Consider the following 19,539-nt stretch of genomic DNA (forward strand, 5'->3'; position numbering starts at 1 on the left):
TAACACAACAAAAAGCCAACAAACACATCCAATAACAGAGTAGCATTCGAGCCGCCAACACAGACACACAAGCAACATAAACTCTGTAATTATTCTCAAATCAAGCACACAAAAGAACACTTCAAATAATATAAACGCACAACACATAGAACAGCTACACCAATCTGTGTACATATGATGTACGGTGCTGGCAAACAGACAGTGATAATGTGCAGTCTATGTGTGTGCGGTATATGTATGTGTGTGTGTTCAGTCCCAACGCGGTCACAGATTTACATCGTGACACTCAGCACTGGGGAAATCTCTTCTCTTCTCTTGCAGTGCAACAAGCACTGAAAGAATGGAGGCAGGCTCTCGTGGAATGCCATAGTTTAAATCTTATGGCTGAAACTGGCTTTGTGGGTAAGGTAGCTGTACAACCAGGCCCAGCTATCAGAGTCCCCGCAAGTTCCCTTAAATGGGTCCCTACAAACTATTGTCAAGGTATGCCTTCTGCCGATTCTTACATTCTTTTGGAGCCTCCGATTTACGGAGAGAGTGGACTGCCTGCAAACATTTTGATATCAACGTGTCTTCTTTAAGTGGAGCAGGGCATGGTCCATGTTCCCATAGTTAACCTTGGAGAAAAGGATCAGTGGCTGAGGCCGAAAACACTTCTAGGACAACTATATGCTGTCAATAGGTCTTCTACTTTTGATGTTGATTAACATGAAAATGTTGACCAACTTAAGTCTGCAGTTTGTAATCAGGCCACAGCATTGTCAGGAAATCTCCCTCATGATATCGGCAATCTTTCTGGGTCAGCGTTGACTGCTGCACAATCCCAACAGGTCCAGAGTCTTTTAACTCGCTTCAGTTCAGTGTTTAGTAAGGATGAGGGAGATCTGGTGTGTACTCCTCTAGTCCAGCATGAGATACCCATTTTAGACACTGCCCCTGTCCGACAACGGTACCGTCGGCTGCCCCCCCTCTCAATATGAGCAAGTAAAAGCACATATAAGTGAACTGTTAGATCGAGGAATAGTCCGTCCTAGTTGTAACACTGCCCCTGTCCGACAACGGTACCGTCGGCTGCCCCCCCTCTCAATATGAGCAAGTAAAAGCACATATAAGTGAACTGTTAGATCGAGGAATAGTCCGTCCTAGTTGTAACCCTTATTCTTCACCCATTGTTGTTGTACAGAAAAAGGATGGCGACATACGACTCTGTGTAGATTATAGGCAGCTTAATGCCAAGACATGAAAAGATGCGTATCCGTTACCACGGATTGAAGAATCGCTGGATGCTTTAAATGATGCTCAGTGGTTCACTACCCTTGATCTAGCGAGTGGCTATAACCAAGTTCCCGTTGCCAAAAAAGATAAAGACAAGACTCCATTCTGTACACGTTTTGGGCTCTTTGAATACAATCGAATGCTCTTTGGGCTTTGTAATGCGCCGGGTACCTTTCAACGACTTATGGAGAGAATTTTTGGCGTCCAGCGTTTTCAGTCACTCTTTTTGTATCTAGATGATGTTGTAATCTATTCTAGTTCTTTTGAGCAACATCTTCAACGATTAGAAATGGTACTTGGTCGTCTTCAACAATACAACTTGAAATTTAAATTGAAGAAATGCCATTTTTTCCAGCAGCAGGTGAAATATTTAGGCCATGTAATTTCTTCCCAAAGAGTATCTACAGACCCAGACAAAATTAATACAGTAGCTGAATGGAGACGTCCAACTAATTTGTCTGAGTTGCGTTCCTTTTTAGGTTTCGCTTCCTACTATCGTAGGTTTGTTGAAGGCTTTGCTAAACATGCTGCTCCTTTACACAAGCTTGTAGGAGATCTCCAGGGGAAAGGGAAGAAACCACGCTGTACTATTAATACTCTACTGGAATGTAAGTGGACACAGCATGCAGACAATGCATTTCAGACTCTAAAGCAGAAATTAGTGCAGGCCCCTGTATTGGGTTATGCTGATTTTCTAAGCCATTTATATTGGAAATTGATGCTAGTCAGGTGGAACTTGGGGCAGTTTTATCTCAAGAACAAGATGGTCACCGTCGGACCATTGCTTATGCTAGCAGAAGCTTGCGGCCCCCAGAGAGAAACATGTCAAACTATAGTTCTATGAAGCTGGAACTTTGGGGCCTCAAGTGGGCCGTATCTGAAATATTTCGGGAATACATATTGGGTGCCAAATTTGTATTGGTATTTACTGATAATAATCCATCTCCAGACAGCAAAACTAAATGCGGTTGAGCAGCGCTGGGCATCCCAATTAGCACTCTTTGATTTTGAGATAAAGTATCATCCTGGAGCTGTAACCTGTGTCTCGTCTGCCAAGGTCTCCAACCCCAAATAGTGTTCAAGCTGTAACCTCTGACATTTCAGTATGGCCAATACTTGTACATACCCCAAAAGTCCCTTTTTTTTAAACTGTGCAGCTCTTTCAGAAATAACGACAGTACCAGCCCGGGAGAAAGCTGATATTCAAATTCTTCAGGCAGCAGATCCTCACTTGCTGCTTTCTTGTATTATTGGAGAAGGGGGCAATTCCCCACAAAGACTGAGAGAGCAGGGGAACCTAAAGAAGTCTTGGAACTTGTCCGGCAGTGGAATCAGATTAGAGAAAGAGACGGTATTTTGTATCGAGAAGTCTTCTTACCACCAGGAAAGACAAGAACACTTCAGATGCTGCTACCTTTGATATTAAAACGGGACGTTTTAGAGAGTCTTCATGACCAACACAGGCACCAGGGGGGACAGAAAGGACTATGCAGTTGGTCAGAGAGAGAGATGTTTTGGGCCAAATTTGCATCATGATGTTGCGCGGTGGTGTGCTGAGTGTGAACGTTGTGTGGTCGCTAAACCTGTTTGCCCCAAAGTCCGGACAACAATGGGTCATTTGATGGCCTCAAAGCCCTTGGATATCCTGGCAAATGATTTTTCTGTATTGGAACGTGCTAGTGATGGACGAGAAAATGTACTTGTGGTCACAGATGTGTTTTCAAAGTTTACACATGCTTTGTCGAACACGTGGAGTGCCGTTTGACAGCTCTCCACGTGTCCGGTATCTGCGTCATCTGCCCCACCCTCATGTTTCCCTGTCGGGCTTTTCTCACTCACTGGTTTTCATCAATCACACCTGTAGCTCCTTCTCCGATTAGTACTCTCCCCTGCTCTCTTATTTACCCCACGCCTGTAGCCAATCATTAGTTTGCAGATTTCCCTATTTATTCCCTCTTGTCCTCTTGTCTAGTGTCAGCTCGTTGTGTTTGTTTCAGACCTGCCTGACGAACAGTGTCTAAGTCTTGTCATAGTTATTGCTCCAGTCTTAGTCATAGTCATAGTCATAGTTATTCCTCAGTTTTTTCAGTCATAGTCCTAGTTTTCTGTCTTGGTCCTAGTTCCTTAGTTTTCTCTTTTGTGTTGCTCCAGTGCCTTGGTTTTATACACTTCCTCATTGTTTTGCCCCTCAGTCTTCGCTGGCACCCCGGACATCTCTGCAACACACTTCCAGACTTCTCTCCCCTCGGGACGGTACCAACCATACATCTCACTCTTCTCCGGCGCAGAGAAACCTCCAGGGCGGAGGTGCGTCTCTCCTGTGGATACCGCCGGGCTGAGTTGGTTCCCCGCAGACTCTCGAGGCTCCTAGAGGACCGAGTGGGACTAGAAGGAATCTTGTGCTTACTGGACTGTGCTGCTGGTGCCTGGAAACTGATTTCTCCCTATTTTCTCTGTATTTAATAAAGTTCTCATTACCTGCAATTGAATCCCCATCTCCTCTCTCACAGTCAGGACAGGCTTACCCCACTAAAGACAAAAGAGCTCGTACTGTGGCCCGCATTCTGACTGAGAGATGGTTTTATGCCTATGGCGCCCCGACACGCATTCATTCTGATCAAGGCCGAAATTTTGAAGGAGAACTGTTCAAACATTTGTGTCATCTCTATGGAGTCCAGAAAAGTCGATCTATGCCTTACCATCCAGAGGGGAATGGCCAATGTGAGTGTTTTAATCGTACTTTACATGATTTGCTCCGTACCTTGCCAAATGACAAGAAGACAAAGTGGCCTCAATTTTTACCACAATTACTTTTTGCATATAATACAACTGCTCATCAGTCAACGGGCTATTCCCCTTATGAACTAATGTTTGGCCAGAAGCCTAAGCTCCATGTTGATGCCCTCCTGGGAATAGGAGAAGAGGAAAGACCGGACATAGACCAAGATTGGGTGCAAAGTCACCGGGACCATTTAGCATCAGTTTATGCCACTGCTAGAGATCAATTGAAAGTTGCAGCAACTCGTCGAGCAAGTCGTTACCCTGAGTCAGTACCTATTTTGCCTACTGGAACACTGGTCTTGTGTAGAAATCATTTATTAGGCCGGCATAAAATTCAGGATACATGGCACTCTAAGGTGTATGAAGTTGTGAAGTGTCTGGATAAAGTGGGAACTGTTTATAAGCTAAGGCCACAGAATGGAGTGGGACAGGAAAAGAATGTACACCACTCCCTCTGGGGTACAACGGTACTACTGAAGACTCAGTTGAGATTAACCTTCCCTTAGTATTAACACCATCTTCAATAGATCAATATCAGGGACATTATGAGGAGGACCTATCTGAAGAGCAGGGAGTGATTTTGCGCCTGGTACATGAGAAAGGCCCATCTTCGATTCCCCTGTTGAGTGAGCTGGCAGAGTCAGAACACAGTGAGGAACCTCAAGGAGAACAAGTTGGTAGCCCACCCCAAGTTGAAGAAGTTGAACACCAGATGCTAGTACAGGAGCGCCAGTTACAAGTGGCCCACCCCCCAGTCCCCCAAAGCCTGGAATATGTAGTAGATAGTCAGAATGATAATACCGAGCGTATGCTGAGGCAGTCAAACAGATTGGGGGCGGGGCTGCATTCTAATCCATTTAACCTCCCAATGCCACCACCACCCCTAGAGGGCAGACAAGGTGCTAGCCAAGCTGTAGTAAATGCTGCCCATGTTATTTTAGGCCCTGGCAGGAATGAGCGTACAGCGTCATTGTGTGATGGCGGAGCCAGCATCGCTCGTTTATGTGAATAGTAAAATACAAGTGTAAATTGTATCACGTTCACGGATGACTGTGCATGCATTTGTTAATCATTTTGAGATGAAATTCATCCCATACTCGTTACGTGCATGGATGTGCGGCTGCAGACCTGATAAAAACATTTAATCGCTTGCACACGAATTGGAGCACAAAGACAAAAACTACAAACGTGTTTTTTAAGATTATTATGTGTCTGTAGACGATATAACTAGTAGCTACATTGCTAGAACATCTCGTAGAGAATTCTCTGCCTTATCAATCAAGCGGTGAGCTCGCCTGTTGAATGTCGCATAATCACTATTTAATCACTATATAATCACTAAGTTGACTTTTTCATACGCGTTTTCATCATGAACATATTATGTATTTTGATTATTGTTTTTTTTTGTCACAATATCTTCACACAATCGTTCAGAAATGGTCGTTTTGTGAGACCACTCTTCAGTAACTGTACAATCACAAACGCGATCCATCCACGTGAAAAAACACCTGTCTGTACTGTGCTACTTTCGTGCTGGAGGCAGTGTGATGCAAATATAAATAATATACATAAACATTGCCAAAGTGGAGATCTGTCCTTACGAAAATTAACCTTGGTTACTTATTCATCCGGATGCTGCAGTTTGGGCTGTGACAGATCCACTGTAACTTGATTTCGGAAGTTACGGAAGTTAAATTTAGTTTAATTACATCAGAAGTAACTGTAATTAAATTACAGTAAAAACCAGAGTAATCCCTTACTTTACCCTTTCAAAGGAAAAGTAATTAAATTACAGTAACTAATTACTTATTAACTAGTTACACCCAACACTGGTCATTTTACATACTGCATTGCCATTTTGCGGATTGCATTTAAAATTGAAAGTAGCAACCAATATGCTTCCATAAACAGGAAGAGTCTGAGTAAACTGAAACTTTTACTGAAAGAGACTTTAGGCAGACATAAAGTGTATGGGAACTTTTTCTTTCAACATTACATCTTAAGACAAAAGTCCTTTGAACTAGTGCACGCCTTTATGGCAAAACTAATTGAGACTGGGTGGATCACTGAAATATTTCTATGATCTGTAATGACACAAGCTAATTCTTAATATTATTAATGTGAACAGTTTCCTGTGATTGTGGTTTAATGTTGTCTGCTGGTTTACGGTACGTTTTTTTAAACTGAAACAGCACAAGGCATCTAAAAAAGCAATTTCCAGAAAGTTTTTTTCTGTATTTTTTTGTGCAAATGACTAGGATTCTTAGAAGAAAGCTGCAGCATGTCCATTAGTGCTTCTTTAAATAGCTGGTGTAGATTTGTCAAATCAAGTAAATTGAGACAAATACAAATCGTGTTAAGCATTACAAAGGTTCAATTTAGCACATTTTTTTGATGGCAAACAATGATGGCAATAGACATTTTTACATATTTGGCAAACACGTTTATTACATTGCATTATACTATACTGTCATTCTAAGTATGTGCAATCCCTGGGCTTTGGCGTTGCTAGCGCCCTGCTCTAACCACTGAGCTACAGGAAAGCACACTTGCTCAAGACACAGAAGGTTTGGAAAGAGATGTACATCATTGTTCATTTTCCCAGGTCACATTAACATCAGACACCTAAGGAAAACATTACAATCACAATATTACAACAAGTATTATATTACGACACTCCAGAGCGGTAGTACTTTCAGATTTTGATTAAAGATTACAAAAACAAAGGGGAAAGACAGATTAAGTGTTAACCTCAAAATTAGCAATGTGTACAAAGTAAATTTAATTTAATTTAATTTTGAATTTTAACAAAAGCTAAGCATTATTAAAGCGTTCAGATTCTGTCAGAATATCCTGGTGAGCAACAAACTTTTATTTTGCTCAAATACATCTCCACATAAACTCCCTTGAAACTTGCCGACCAGGGATAATTATGCTCCTTATTACAGTAAACCCTGTTGTGGCTATGTAAATGAAAGCAAATTGCTTCCAGATGAGATTAAAGCCTACAGAGTGGATGACAGTCCCCCGAGTGCCACTGAAGGAAGGAGAGATCCATCTCTCCTGATTGTGATTGCTCCTCATCCCCTGAGTCATACCCAGACCCTTACAAAAGTTGAGGTCTTGTCACCACATCAACCCAATGCTAACCTATAGGCACATGTGTCTTTAAATAAACACATTGTCACAGATGAAATTTACATTAGGTCTAGGGGTGTAACAGTTCAAATTATTCACGGTTTCGGTTCGGTTCAGTTTGTACTATGTTCAGGGAAAAGGGACTACTGACAAATAAAAATAAGACCAAATAATCAAGCTAGAAGTAACAGCACCAATAAAACAACAGAGCAAAGCAGAAAATAAAATAAGATATTCTATACAGTATATACCTTTTAAGGTAGAATTGGATTAAAGTAATCAAATAAAACATAACATTGCATATGTACAAATTAAATAAAGATTAATCATAATTGAAGTAGAAGCTATTGAGTCACAGGCAGATGTACACATGCGTTGTTTTTCGTCTGTTTCGTCCGTTCACTTATGACATAACCTACTATGTTTGTTAAGATACTCGACAAGAGGGGCATGTTGACCTACTTTGTGTGTGAATTTGTCCGTTTAAGCGCTTCAAAGACAACTCAATATTTGTGCTATGTCTGAGACTTTACTTATGCGCGCTTCGGAACTTCTCACAGCGCGCAAGCAAGTTTTCTTGTGCATCATCTGGCACTTAAATGTTTAAATTGGCAAGGCTTGAATGAGTGTAGTTTAAACAGCAACATGTGCTGTTCAGGTCTCACCTGCATTCGCGCGCTCACAACACCCGGGTGATATTACACCTATACGTCAATCCTATTGAAATTTGTCTACGTTATTTGATTTGTTGTAGGTATTAAATGTGTATCCATCGACAAACATACATTAGCTGAACTTTGTCAGTCTGTTTTACGCATTATAATTTCTAAAGAACCATATTATAAATGCGTCGTCAGATTTAAGATGAGCCGCGGTCCAAACCGTTGGTGAAGAACCGTGCGTTTCAATTTTTTACAGAGAACCGTTACACCCCTAATTAGGTCCCTTGTGAGGGAATGCAGCATATAAACCCCACAAGTTTATCTGTAGTGAAATAATGCAGCTAACAAAACATTTTCTATGTAGAAAAAACAACATTTTCAACATTATAAATAATAACAACACTTTATATACATTTTACACATAAAGTATTTCATAACAATATTAAAGGTTATTTTTAATTGTCTTTGTATTCAATTAAAATAACAATTACCATATTGTTGTAGTTAGATTTTTTGAAATAATAATTTTCAATTAAATGTATTTTTTGTTATTTATTTTGTTTTTTTTGTTATTTTATATTGCATATTTGTAATTCTTTATTTATTGTATTTGTATTTTTTTGTTTATTTTTATTTATTGTGTATTTATTTATTTTTTGTTTTTCAGTTCAAATAAGTTATTTTAAATTTTTTCTGGTTGAATTGAGCTAACTCTTTACTCATCGTTATTTATTTATTTTTTCCAATGTAAACTACAGGGGCAGCCCCGGTTTGTATAAAAATATAATAATTTCTGGAACAGGAAATACAGAAAAGATAAAAAAATATTAATAGTGCACTGAAAAAACTGTAATTTTACAGAATTTTACTGGAATTTTTGGTCTTTTTTTTAGATTTTTCACATATTTTTGAAATACGGTAAAAATGTCAAATTACAGAACAATACTGCAAATTTACAAAACAAATTTTAACATGACGTAATTTTACATGACAAAACTGTTATCTTATGGTATTTTACTGGCACCCCAGTTGCCGGAAAATTCCAGTTTTTTACTGGATTTATTTACAGTGTGTATTACCTACTAGCACTTTCCATGTGCTTTTATTATTATGATTCCTGCAATAATTTCTTAAACCCAGGTTAATTCCAGGGGGTGAACTGAAGGGAGGCGCCACATGCATGTTGACTCGTGTCAAAGTCTGTGGAGATGAGCAGACATGTTTGGTTGTAAAAAAGCAGACGTTAACCTTTTGAACCAGTCTGAAAGGACTTTGTTTAAGTCAAACACTTGCATAACACAATAGAATGCACATAGACAAGAGACAATACAAGAAATGTAATGTGCTGTCTCTAGATAAAACTTTATTCTATTGCTGGTGTATCATGAACAGATGGGTTTTGAGCCACACTTAAAGAGGAGGGACATTTCGTAGCCATCACACAATTTCAAGTGAACCGAGTGCATTGGAAGTGCTGGAAGTCTGAGCAGGATCCGTATAACCTCAAGGCTCAGGTGTTTACTTTGCCAGCAAGACCGTCAATGGAGCTTGTATAAATAGCTGCCACTCCATGTTATGGAGGCAGAGGAAACCAGCACAGACGCAGATGGCCCGTCTCAAGTATTATTTTGCTCTGAGTGTTGACGGAGAGGAAACACCTGCAGTTAATCATGTTCTAAGCTTGTGTTGCTGTCGCTCTTGACACTCTCTTGCCTCTCATCCCTTATTTGGGTTTTTTCCCAATACAGCATGATTCTTCAGTTCTTTTTCTCATGTCCCTCTTTACTGTCTGTATCACATCCTCATGCTTTCTTCTGTCTGAGACAGGAGAGGATGGATGTGAGAAGAGGATGTTCACTCTTACAAATGAAGGTGCTATAAAATAACCACTTCTGGCTGTATGCATTCTGTATTCTGTTAGATTTCTTTAGACTCTACAGAGGTAGGAAAGATATGGGTTAAGAAATTTTGACTAAAAACAAAACATTTCTTCTGTGAAGGTATCCTTATGAAGAACACTCTTAAAAATAAATGTGCTTAAAATGTTCCTCACAGTGATGCTATAGAAAAAACATTTTTGATTCCACAAAGAACCACTCAGTCAAAGGTTTATTAAAGAACCATCTCTTTCTTACCTTTTTATATGAACCTTTTGTGAAACAAAAAAATCTATGGCATTGTGAAGCACCTTAATATTTAAGAGTCAACCTTTTGTAGCACCTTTATTTTAAGAGTGTTACTATGAGAGTTAACTTCTATAAATGAGCAGAATGGTTCTTCTAACTGTAACTCTGCAATCACTTGTGTAGCATGTGCACCCGAGGCAAAAAAGAAGTCACACAGTCCAAGCTACCCCAAAATTTGTTGTTATTACCATGGTCTGTTTGTATACTTGATTCTGATTGGCTGGAAGGTGTGCATTAAAACCGTTTAATGCCAAGGTAGTTCCAGTTAGTTTGATCAACATTTGTCATTTTCACCAGTCTCATCAAAAATTGCACTGTAAGCATCAATAACAGCTTTAACTTGGCAAATGACCATATTAGCGGGATAATCCACGGCTAGCCTTGATTCACATCGGGTAATTCTTGGCAGAACCATTGAGAGAGAGAGAGTTGCTCTCTCCAATGGAACAGTTTTTTCAAAGCAATTGTGGTTCATGTCTCTCAATAGTTCCCGGAAGTTACTAGTAATGCATGGAGCTGTGGCTAAACAGACCAATTTAAAGACGTAAGTCATTTAATGAATAAAACACGAAAGAAATGAAGCATTTAAAGAGAAAACATAACTTCCTGGAACTATCTGAAGGGTTCTTGAATCTTGTGACAGGCAAAAATTTTGAACATCCGTTGTCGCGAATCTCTCTCAACGGCTCTGGTTCTTGGCTTCCCCGTCTTGCATTAAAGACAGTTTAAAAAATGTGGTTTGAAACTGCTTTGGTAAAGGACATCATAAACCTGTAACCAATAACATTACCTAATTTGAGCCCTGTGGATCAGCAGTTTTAGGCAGAAATATGCAAAGATGGCGCATAGATTCGGGTTGAAACAATCGCTGCACTGCTGTGTCAGCTCTCAGTTTCAGTTTCAGTTTTAGCAGTGTGCAGAGTGCAATTGAGTGGGGGCGGGACTAATTTGCATATTCATGTTTCTGCGTATACTTAATGAAGCTGATATGTAGAGTTACATTCAAGCTATTTTAAGACAAATGTATTTTCACAAGAAAAAAACGTTTAAATATGTAATTTTGATGGTCAAAGATTAGTTTTAAGGGATAAAATTATCGACCACAGGGGGACTTTAAGTAACTACGGAGCTGCTGTCTAGGTTGTGTCACAACAGCACATTCTCACTTTGAAAGAACGGTCGGTGGTGTCAAATGCAGTTCTGCTGTGTGTGCAGCTTAGTACTGTATGTTAAAACTATTTTGGTCTAGGGACAGATTTCCAATGCTGCAACTGATAATTTAAAGGATAAAAAATAACGGGCACATGGCATTGTAGTTACATTTTCAATTTGTTATTGAATTATTAAACTGACTGTAACTGGACCGTTTTTGGCTATTTTGCAATGTTAGGAAATCGTAAAGGCGACATCCCGAATGGGTAATTTAATAAAATGCCACGATGTTCCAAATTAGAAAGTCATAAAATTATCAAAAAGTCCAAATAAATTGCTGTACACAACTGGTAAATCACATTAGTTGGGGTGTGATAAAGTTGTGTAGTAAACACATAATTAAGGAACATTAAACAATAGCTATATACTTGTAGCTATTGCCTGGTGATCATGTTTAATTCAAAACAATTGATTTAAAATTCACATCTCTTATTTCATTCTAATTCATCTCTTATTTCATTTTATTTTAAATGTTTTAAAAATTGTAAAAGTTTTGCTACATAACTCTGCCAGTTTCATTTATCGTAGCACTCTCCTCTGTGTTGGAAACAGTTGATATTATTATCACAGTATAATTGGAAATCTCTGCACTGTTGTTGCAGCATGCAACCCTTATCTCACAAATTAATCACAGCTCCATAGTTCAGGCAAAAATTGCTTTTCTTCACTTTTCTGCCTCCTGCATGGATTTTTTTAATCTGCGTATATGGGTCAGTATCATTGGTACGCAGCCACGCGTGCACATGGCTTAGAGGGAACACTGCCAGCAACATCTGACATAAGATCAGATGACCAGGAGATCCAACACGAATGGCATGATGTTCATTTTATAAAACCAGACACAGGAAGCAGGAACTTGTGAATTCACACAAAACTTTCCTATCAACATCCCAGCACCAGTGCCAGGCCCAGGAGGACATAGATCAAAGACATGCAGGACATTGGAATATTAAGGCAAAAGAAAGAGACAATGTAAATGATACAGTGAGGAAGGAAATGAATGATGGGATGTCATCAGACCCAAAAATGAGAATGTTGGACAGTAGGAGGAAGAACTAAGGAAGGACACAAAGCAAATGACACGTGACACAGGAAGGTCAATTAAAGCAGGAAAAGAAGAAAATAGAATGGGACAGCACAGTAAAATTAGCAATGAATGAATAAACTTGAACAGTCACAAAGCAAACGTGGGTAAGCAATTGCAGAATCTCTCATTGAATGGGGTGACTGTGGATGTATTTAACAGCCTTACTGTTTAGTCTGTCACATACATGCTATAGGCTCAGAAACATATCCTGAGAAAGACAGATTCACAAGCCAACACCTGCAACCTGTCACATCACTTTATAAACTTAACATGCTGGGACAATTACGTGTGTAATTACAGACTATCTAAAACACATCCAACATCCAACAACAGAACAAACAGTCTACCACCCAGTCACCACAGTGTTCCCTCTAATCGTTTCAGCTTCGAACTCTTTCAGCACAAAGACACCACGGTTTGTGTGTGTGATACCATATTCCTTTAGATTTCATTCTAAATCTGCAGTCCAACTAAATCTCATAAATACTCAACTGACACTGTGTTCCAGAACCAGTAAAGAGGGTTTTTACCAAGTGGTCAGCGCGCCATTTAAAAAACATAATAAACTGAAGGACAATGTGATGCAAGTTGTGTTTTTGTTGTGAGTGTTTTTTATTGTCTGTGATGGGTTTTGTGATAACTGACAAACTCAACATGCAACAAAGACAACAGAAAGATGTCTCTAACATACTGTAAGTTCTCTGTATGTTTATGTCTTGTCACACATAAAAATACTCTGTGACAATGCTACAAAAGGCGTTTCTGAACTAAAATTCTTCCCAGTTCTTGCGGTGAACACAACAAAAATCGGGCAAATAGTTCCAGAACTACAGTACAAAATTTTCCCTGTGTTGGGAAAGCCCTCTAAGTAAGTCACTAAGTTAAAAAACTACAATACGTTCAAAATAATCAATATACTACTCATTTATATGTTTTTTAGAAAATAGAAACACAAAAAATACTATAAAGTAGGAATTAACAAAAAATGCTATATTTTAGCATCTTTACCGTTATATCTTTGCCTGAAATTGCCATTTTATCAACCAGCTTCTTGAAATTTCACCCTGGGATGCTTGAAGGATTTACCATCTGTGCTCAGATCTTATTAGCTGATTTATGTTCATTAATTGTCTAGGTCATCATTTAAAATAATATTTTTATTCAGTTTTGTAATAAAATAAATTACCATGTTGCCACTATCTTACATGTCTTCAAATAAGAAAAAGTTTTTTTTAAATCATAAAAATCATTTCAGTTCTCTACTCCAGTCCAAGGGAATTTTGTATTTCCTAATTTGACACACGTTGTTCCTTTTATGAACTCATAATGTGTACCAGGTGTGTTAAATAAGGAGAGATATGAAAAGCGTGCTGTGGGACACCAACAGAGGGTATATGCACGTGTCGTCACTTTCCCACGTGAGCCTGCTTGAGTGGTAAAACACTGGGCAAAATGAATGGTTACAATATCATTAAACGCAATTCCACGCAACATTTCAGTGTCTAAGAACACCTGATTCCTTTGTAATTCATAAGGTAGTTGTAAGGATCACCGTCGAGTCCAGCTTTGTAGTTTCAGCAAATAATTGCGTGTTTTAGTCCCGGTTTTTTGTTCCTCCTATTGAATGCAGCCATTTTGCCTTAGTTTTACCACTCAAGGGAGCTTGTCCCGGCGTGTTCAAGTGGGAAAGTGACGTCAATGCATACCCTCTATACTGGAATTAGGAAGCACTTAGAAGTCACAATTAGGAGTCACCCTAGGTAAGGACGTGGTAACACTAGACTTTTTACTCCATTGACTCTCATTGATACGAATGCGACCCAATCTTCGGCGGAAGACTTTCGCATTTCACTGCTTTCCAAAGTTCAAGTTTGGTGACCTGCAAATTTGTATCATGTGATGACACGTGGCCAATAATAGATGGATACGCCTCGGCTTGACCTTTTCTGTTGGAGGAAATGCTAACATTACACAATCCATTTTCCTACAATAAAGCTTTAAAACAACACAAACAAAAGTTTTGTTATAAGCCTCGCAGTGGAAAATAAAACCATATCGTACCGACTGGCACGGATCAGCACGGAGTGGAACGGTTACAGGGATATTTCAGAGGCAAAAACAATTTCCCCATGTTTTACTCACCCTCAAGGCATCTGACTGAATATGACTTACTTCTTGAAGAATAATGCAGTCGGAGTTATAATACCACGTATCATTTTTCTTCCAAGCGGTAGAATGGGAGTGAATGGGGGGCAAATTTTCGAAGCTCCAAAAAGTGCATCCATCGATCAAAGAACGGCTGAAAAAACAAGCCTCTGCTTCACGTGCAGCCGAGGGATAACGGAAGTTAGACATTAAAGTTAATAGTGCTGTCAATGTGGATATTTCTCTTAAACAAATGCATTGATTTGCTTTGAAAGATCTTTGTTAATACCACGGAGCCATGTCAAGCAGTTCTTGACACATGAACGACGATGACACATGGAAGAATTTTGCCCAGTGCCTGACTCAACACTAAGAATATTTTGGGTAAACCAAGCACTCCTCCCGACACGAGAATAAATGCTATAAATGCTTTATAAATGCTTTTCTCAACCACATGGCCAATATTTAGTTTTCGTTTCTGTTTGATATGCTCCATAAATGGTGGCAGAAGCAGATGAGACAGACAGAGGAGACATCTCTCTCCTGAGAGAATACTGTAAAGTAAGAAGCTCACATTATTCAGCACACACTGGACTGGTTTTGGTCCACAGGGAAATGCATTTCATTCCACCCAGGAGCAAAAGGTGATTTGAATGCACTGCACTGCACCAGTAATGGACAACACAGTACTGTAGATGGCCAGCCGGGTTCACCTGATGAAAAAAGTATTCTAACCCTTGAATTTATACAACGGCACACATCTGTAAATATGAAAACTGAAGACTAATGACTAGAAAATCGCAATTGCTATTATGGAGGTTATACAACCTCTTAATAATTTGGCTTTTTTCCAAAGCACATTTTAAGAGTATTTTATGTTTGATCGTTTTCAGAATAGCCTATTCAGTAAAACCAAGCGTTATTTAACACTATAATATAGAGCATCTGTTCAAAAAATTGCACTTTGGCACTAGATCTTCCCTAAATAATAGCTTCAAATAGACTGTTAGTGCATTGAGGTTTTTTCCTGTGCTTGACTAACCACAAAAAATAGGCGCCCCGTGATTCTGCATCAGATGTTGAATAATAAAGCTAGGAAAATCAGGAGCCAATTTTGGAAAATGATTTCCAGCTTTTTGTTGTGTTGTGTAGTATTTTGAACCCTGTCACACCTAAACCAAAAATTTCAGAGATTTGGAAATTATACAGCAACTCCCCTGGCTATAATATACTCTTTACAAAGTTGCTCCACACAGATCCTACTGAAACCGGGTACAGCCCAATACAGGCCAGGGCATGGACAAATATCACAATGTTAGAAAAGATATGAATATCCATTCATTTGCAAAGACAACACTGCCAAGAATTTAAAGGAAAAGTATTAGGAGAAGTAAATTCCTTCATGGATATATGAAGGCTGCGGTAAGATAGGAGGATGCCCATTCATTTTTACAAAAGAAAAGCCTAATCGAGCATTTTCTTTACTATAATTACCAGCAACAGTAACAGCAGGCGTTTGCCAACTTCTTTTGACTTTTAACATGAAGTCTGCCAAAACAGTGGCAAACATTTGCCACAGGCGTAATGGAAAATCAGGGAAGACGCAGACACATTCTGACACACACACCTAGTGTGTTGCACAGTTACAGTATATCAGAGATGGCATTTGTGTATTTTGAAATTGCAATTGGAGGGTGTAAGACGGTTGTGGGGTCAGGAAGGTGTTGAAGGGGTGTTGTTACACCAACTAAACCTTGTTCTGACCTGCCAGTAGGATTTACACTGAATAATGAAAGGCCACAGATATGTGTAGGCTCCATCCACCCATGGATGGGAAACAAATTCCAAATACCAGATTTACTAGTTCATTTCTATGGGGAAAACAAAGTCAGTGTGTTCACTGAGATACAGAAATACACTGAAATATGTTACAGTCTGGCCTGGTATTAGGCATTGTTCTCTGCAGTTTGTCTAGAGTTGTGACAGTCATTTTGCATTAGCTGTTGGAACGGCTAAATCGTTGCAAAATATTAATGTAGTTATTTTCAGTCTGCTACAAACAGTAACCATGCATCATATTTTGATATGGAGGAACATTTCCAGACTAAATTTACGAATAAGGCATGAAGGGCAAAATTTGCTGCAGACATCACACATTTAGATGGGCATTTGTTGTCACATAATTGTATATAGCAATATGCTCTTAGCTTCTTTTTTATTATTATATTAACACGTGAAGAAAGATTTCAGGATTACATTTTTGGAGGGTTTTGTCATCTTGGAGCTTGACAGTACAAGTCCTCAATCAATTATTATTTACTCTTAAAGGGATAGTTCACCCAAAAATGAAAATTCTTTCATCATTTACTCAACCTCATGTAATTTCATACCTGCATATCAGATGAACACAAAGAAAGATATTTGGAAGAATGTTAGCAATTTTCAGTTCTGGAACATTATTGACTACCATGGTAGAAATATTAAATGGCAGTCAAAGGTGCCCCAGAACTGTTTGTTACCCTGAATTCTGCAAAATATCTAATTTTGTGTTCAACAGAACAAAAAATATTACAAAATATTCTACTATGGTAGTCAATGATGTCCCAGAACTAGAAATCGCTAATAATCTTCCATATATTTTTCCTTGTGTTCAACAGAACAAAAAAATTAACCCGAGAGTGAGTAAATGATGACAGGATTTTCATTTTTGGGTGAAATATCCCTTTAAAAGGGTGGAGTAAAGAACGTCATACAGGTTTGGTAGGATGAGAGGCTGGGTAATAGAATTAACGTATTTCGGATGAACTGAAATCTAGGACTGAAGTTGCATCATTATTATTCCCTTGAGTGATGAACAGAACACATAAAGAGGTTGTTTACACATTCAAAGCTAAATTTACCTCTGTGATCGACTGAGCCGCAACATACACATACAGGTGTATCCAACTTCAGTTAGATGTATTCAACCATTGGACAGAAGTCCAAACAAAGCATCTTAACAGTTGTCAGAAGAAATGCTAATATCTTAAGTAGTAGTTTAGTGAATAAAATGTAGAATGGCATTAACATGACACTCATACTTAAAAGAACATGTCAAAAAATCATGAAAATGTCATAGGAGAAGTGAATACGATTTTGCTGCCAGCATTCCATTTTACAGACATGCTTCAGCTTTGCCATCTCACCTGAGGTAGCCTACTTTAGCCTACCTTGAGCTGATGGACAATAATCCTATTATTCAACTCTCTGAAACACTGAATTTGAAAGAGTTTGGTTGGAAACACACACACACTGTCATTTTATTGTTTATATTAAGAGAGCCAGAAAGGAGCAGAGACTTCATGATTAATAGGCCTACTTGATAATTTGCGCTTTAATCTGTAACAGTGCTTTCTTTCTGCTCACTTTCACGACTGTGCCATGGTATTCATTTCTTTTGAGTAAGGTCTGATGAACACCGCCCTGTGTCAAACGCTGGCGGGTTAGAGGAGGTGATGCAGTCCGTCACGTTCCGTTTCATGACTCGACGATTTCTGTGGCAGCGCTTCAAAAAGGTATCCAGTTATAGAGGGCGTTATAAAAACAGGCGTCTGTGAGAGCCGTGACAAAAGTAAACTGACTGCATTCATTCAGCCAGTGCTTTTATGTCTGCCACATATACCCCTCCTTATCCATATTAATCAATTTATTCATTAGAAATTATGCCTTTAAATTAAGTTTCATATTCAGCTTTGTATCTGCATGCAAATAGTGGCTAAAGGATATTTTAAACAATATTAAATTCACAAACTTTAGCGCAATTCAGTTTTAGGGGCAATTCAAACAGTACGCGGTTAAAGCAACGAGACTTTTTTAAATAAACTAAATGCGACGCAACTGACAAGACATCTGTTCACGACGTTTACTAACAATAAAACAAAAGCGCGAACAAAACGAAAGAACGCGTTCTGTGTGAATGGCCCCTTCCTCACATTTGCACTTAGTGACACGACGCGACATATGTAGCCTCTCCTTGGCAACGAAGCCGTTTGAGCGGTTCGTTTATAATTACGAGGTGTCGTTTTTTCGCGTCAAGTTTCGATTACAGCGTATAGAGTGGCATAGTGATATGCAGTTTATCTTTAATACGGGACAGCCCATGAATGCTCACCTGTGCAGGTAAAAGGCTCAGGACCGCAGCCACGATATGTAATAGTGATGTGAAGTAACTCATCTCGAATGCCAAGACTAGTCGGGTGCGAAGTCTAATAGCAGAGAAATCCAAACCGTTGTCCATCCAAACTGTATGATGAACGTAAACTTTAATATTCCTCAAAAGGCCCAGTTAGTTGCTTTCCTCGTCGACAGTGAAGTGTGCGTCACTTAGCTTTCTTTAGATTGCACAAAAAATCCGGAAAATGGTTTTAAAATTGTACTGGACATGAAAAAAATCATAAAAGACAAAAGTTGTAGAACTGTATGCTGCTAAATCAACGCAAAGCTAAAGGTACATCCTTATTGTGTTATAGTGTTTTTAATTATAGTTTGCCGGCTTTAATCATCCCCACGCGCCACCGGAGATCCAGCGTCTGTTTTAACGTAAAAAAAATCCTGCACGCGCATGTTCCAAACAGAGTGGCACACTTCCACATGAGCGCCGTGACTACCTTTCAACAAGTGGATCATTTAAATCTCCTCCTCCCCAAACCCTGCTCATATTCATACTGTCCTCCCACTGCCCTCCCCTACATAACCTCATCTCTCACATTATTTGACAATTTTTAATGGATGAATAAATTATTATTTTACTATGTGCTGTCAGCAAATGTAAATAAAGATAGGAACTGTAAAACAGGACTCATACTCATGATTCACATCTCTGTTTAGGCATTATAATGTATTGCACTCAGTAGCCTATAATTTGTAACATCCAGCATCATTACACAATTTTCATAATAATATTATGATTAGGCCTACATAATACGATAGAATAGTATTTAATGACACATAATCATGGCTGGTGGAATTATTGTTGTCACAATAAATTATAAGCGAGGTAATAATCATATAGAGT

General features: G+C 38.9%; 1 protein-coding gene across 1 annotated transcript in view; it reads right to left on the reverse strand.

The window, feature by feature from the left end:
* The window catches only part of pgfb (placental growth factor b), a 42,565-nt gene extending 23,444 nt beyond the window's left edge, over positions 1–19,121 (reverse strand). The window contains exon 1 of the mRNA XM_057343455.1: positions 18,637–19,121. Within this exon, the coding sequence (XP_057199438.1) occupies positions 18,637–18,762 (126 nt within the window). The 5' untranslated portion in view covers positions 18,763–19,121. The remainder of the gene's footprint in view (positions 1–18,636) is intronic.
* Positions 19,122–19,539: the final 418 nt, after the last annotated feature.

The sequence above is a fragment of the Triplophysa rosa genome, linkage group LG10 (genome assembly GCF_024868665.1).
Source record: "Triplophysa rosa linkage group LG10, Trosa_1v2, whole genome shotgun sequence".
Classification (NCBI taxonomy): Eukaryota; Metazoa; Chordata; class Actinopteri; order Cypriniformes; family Nemacheilidae; genus Triplophysa; species Triplophysa rosa.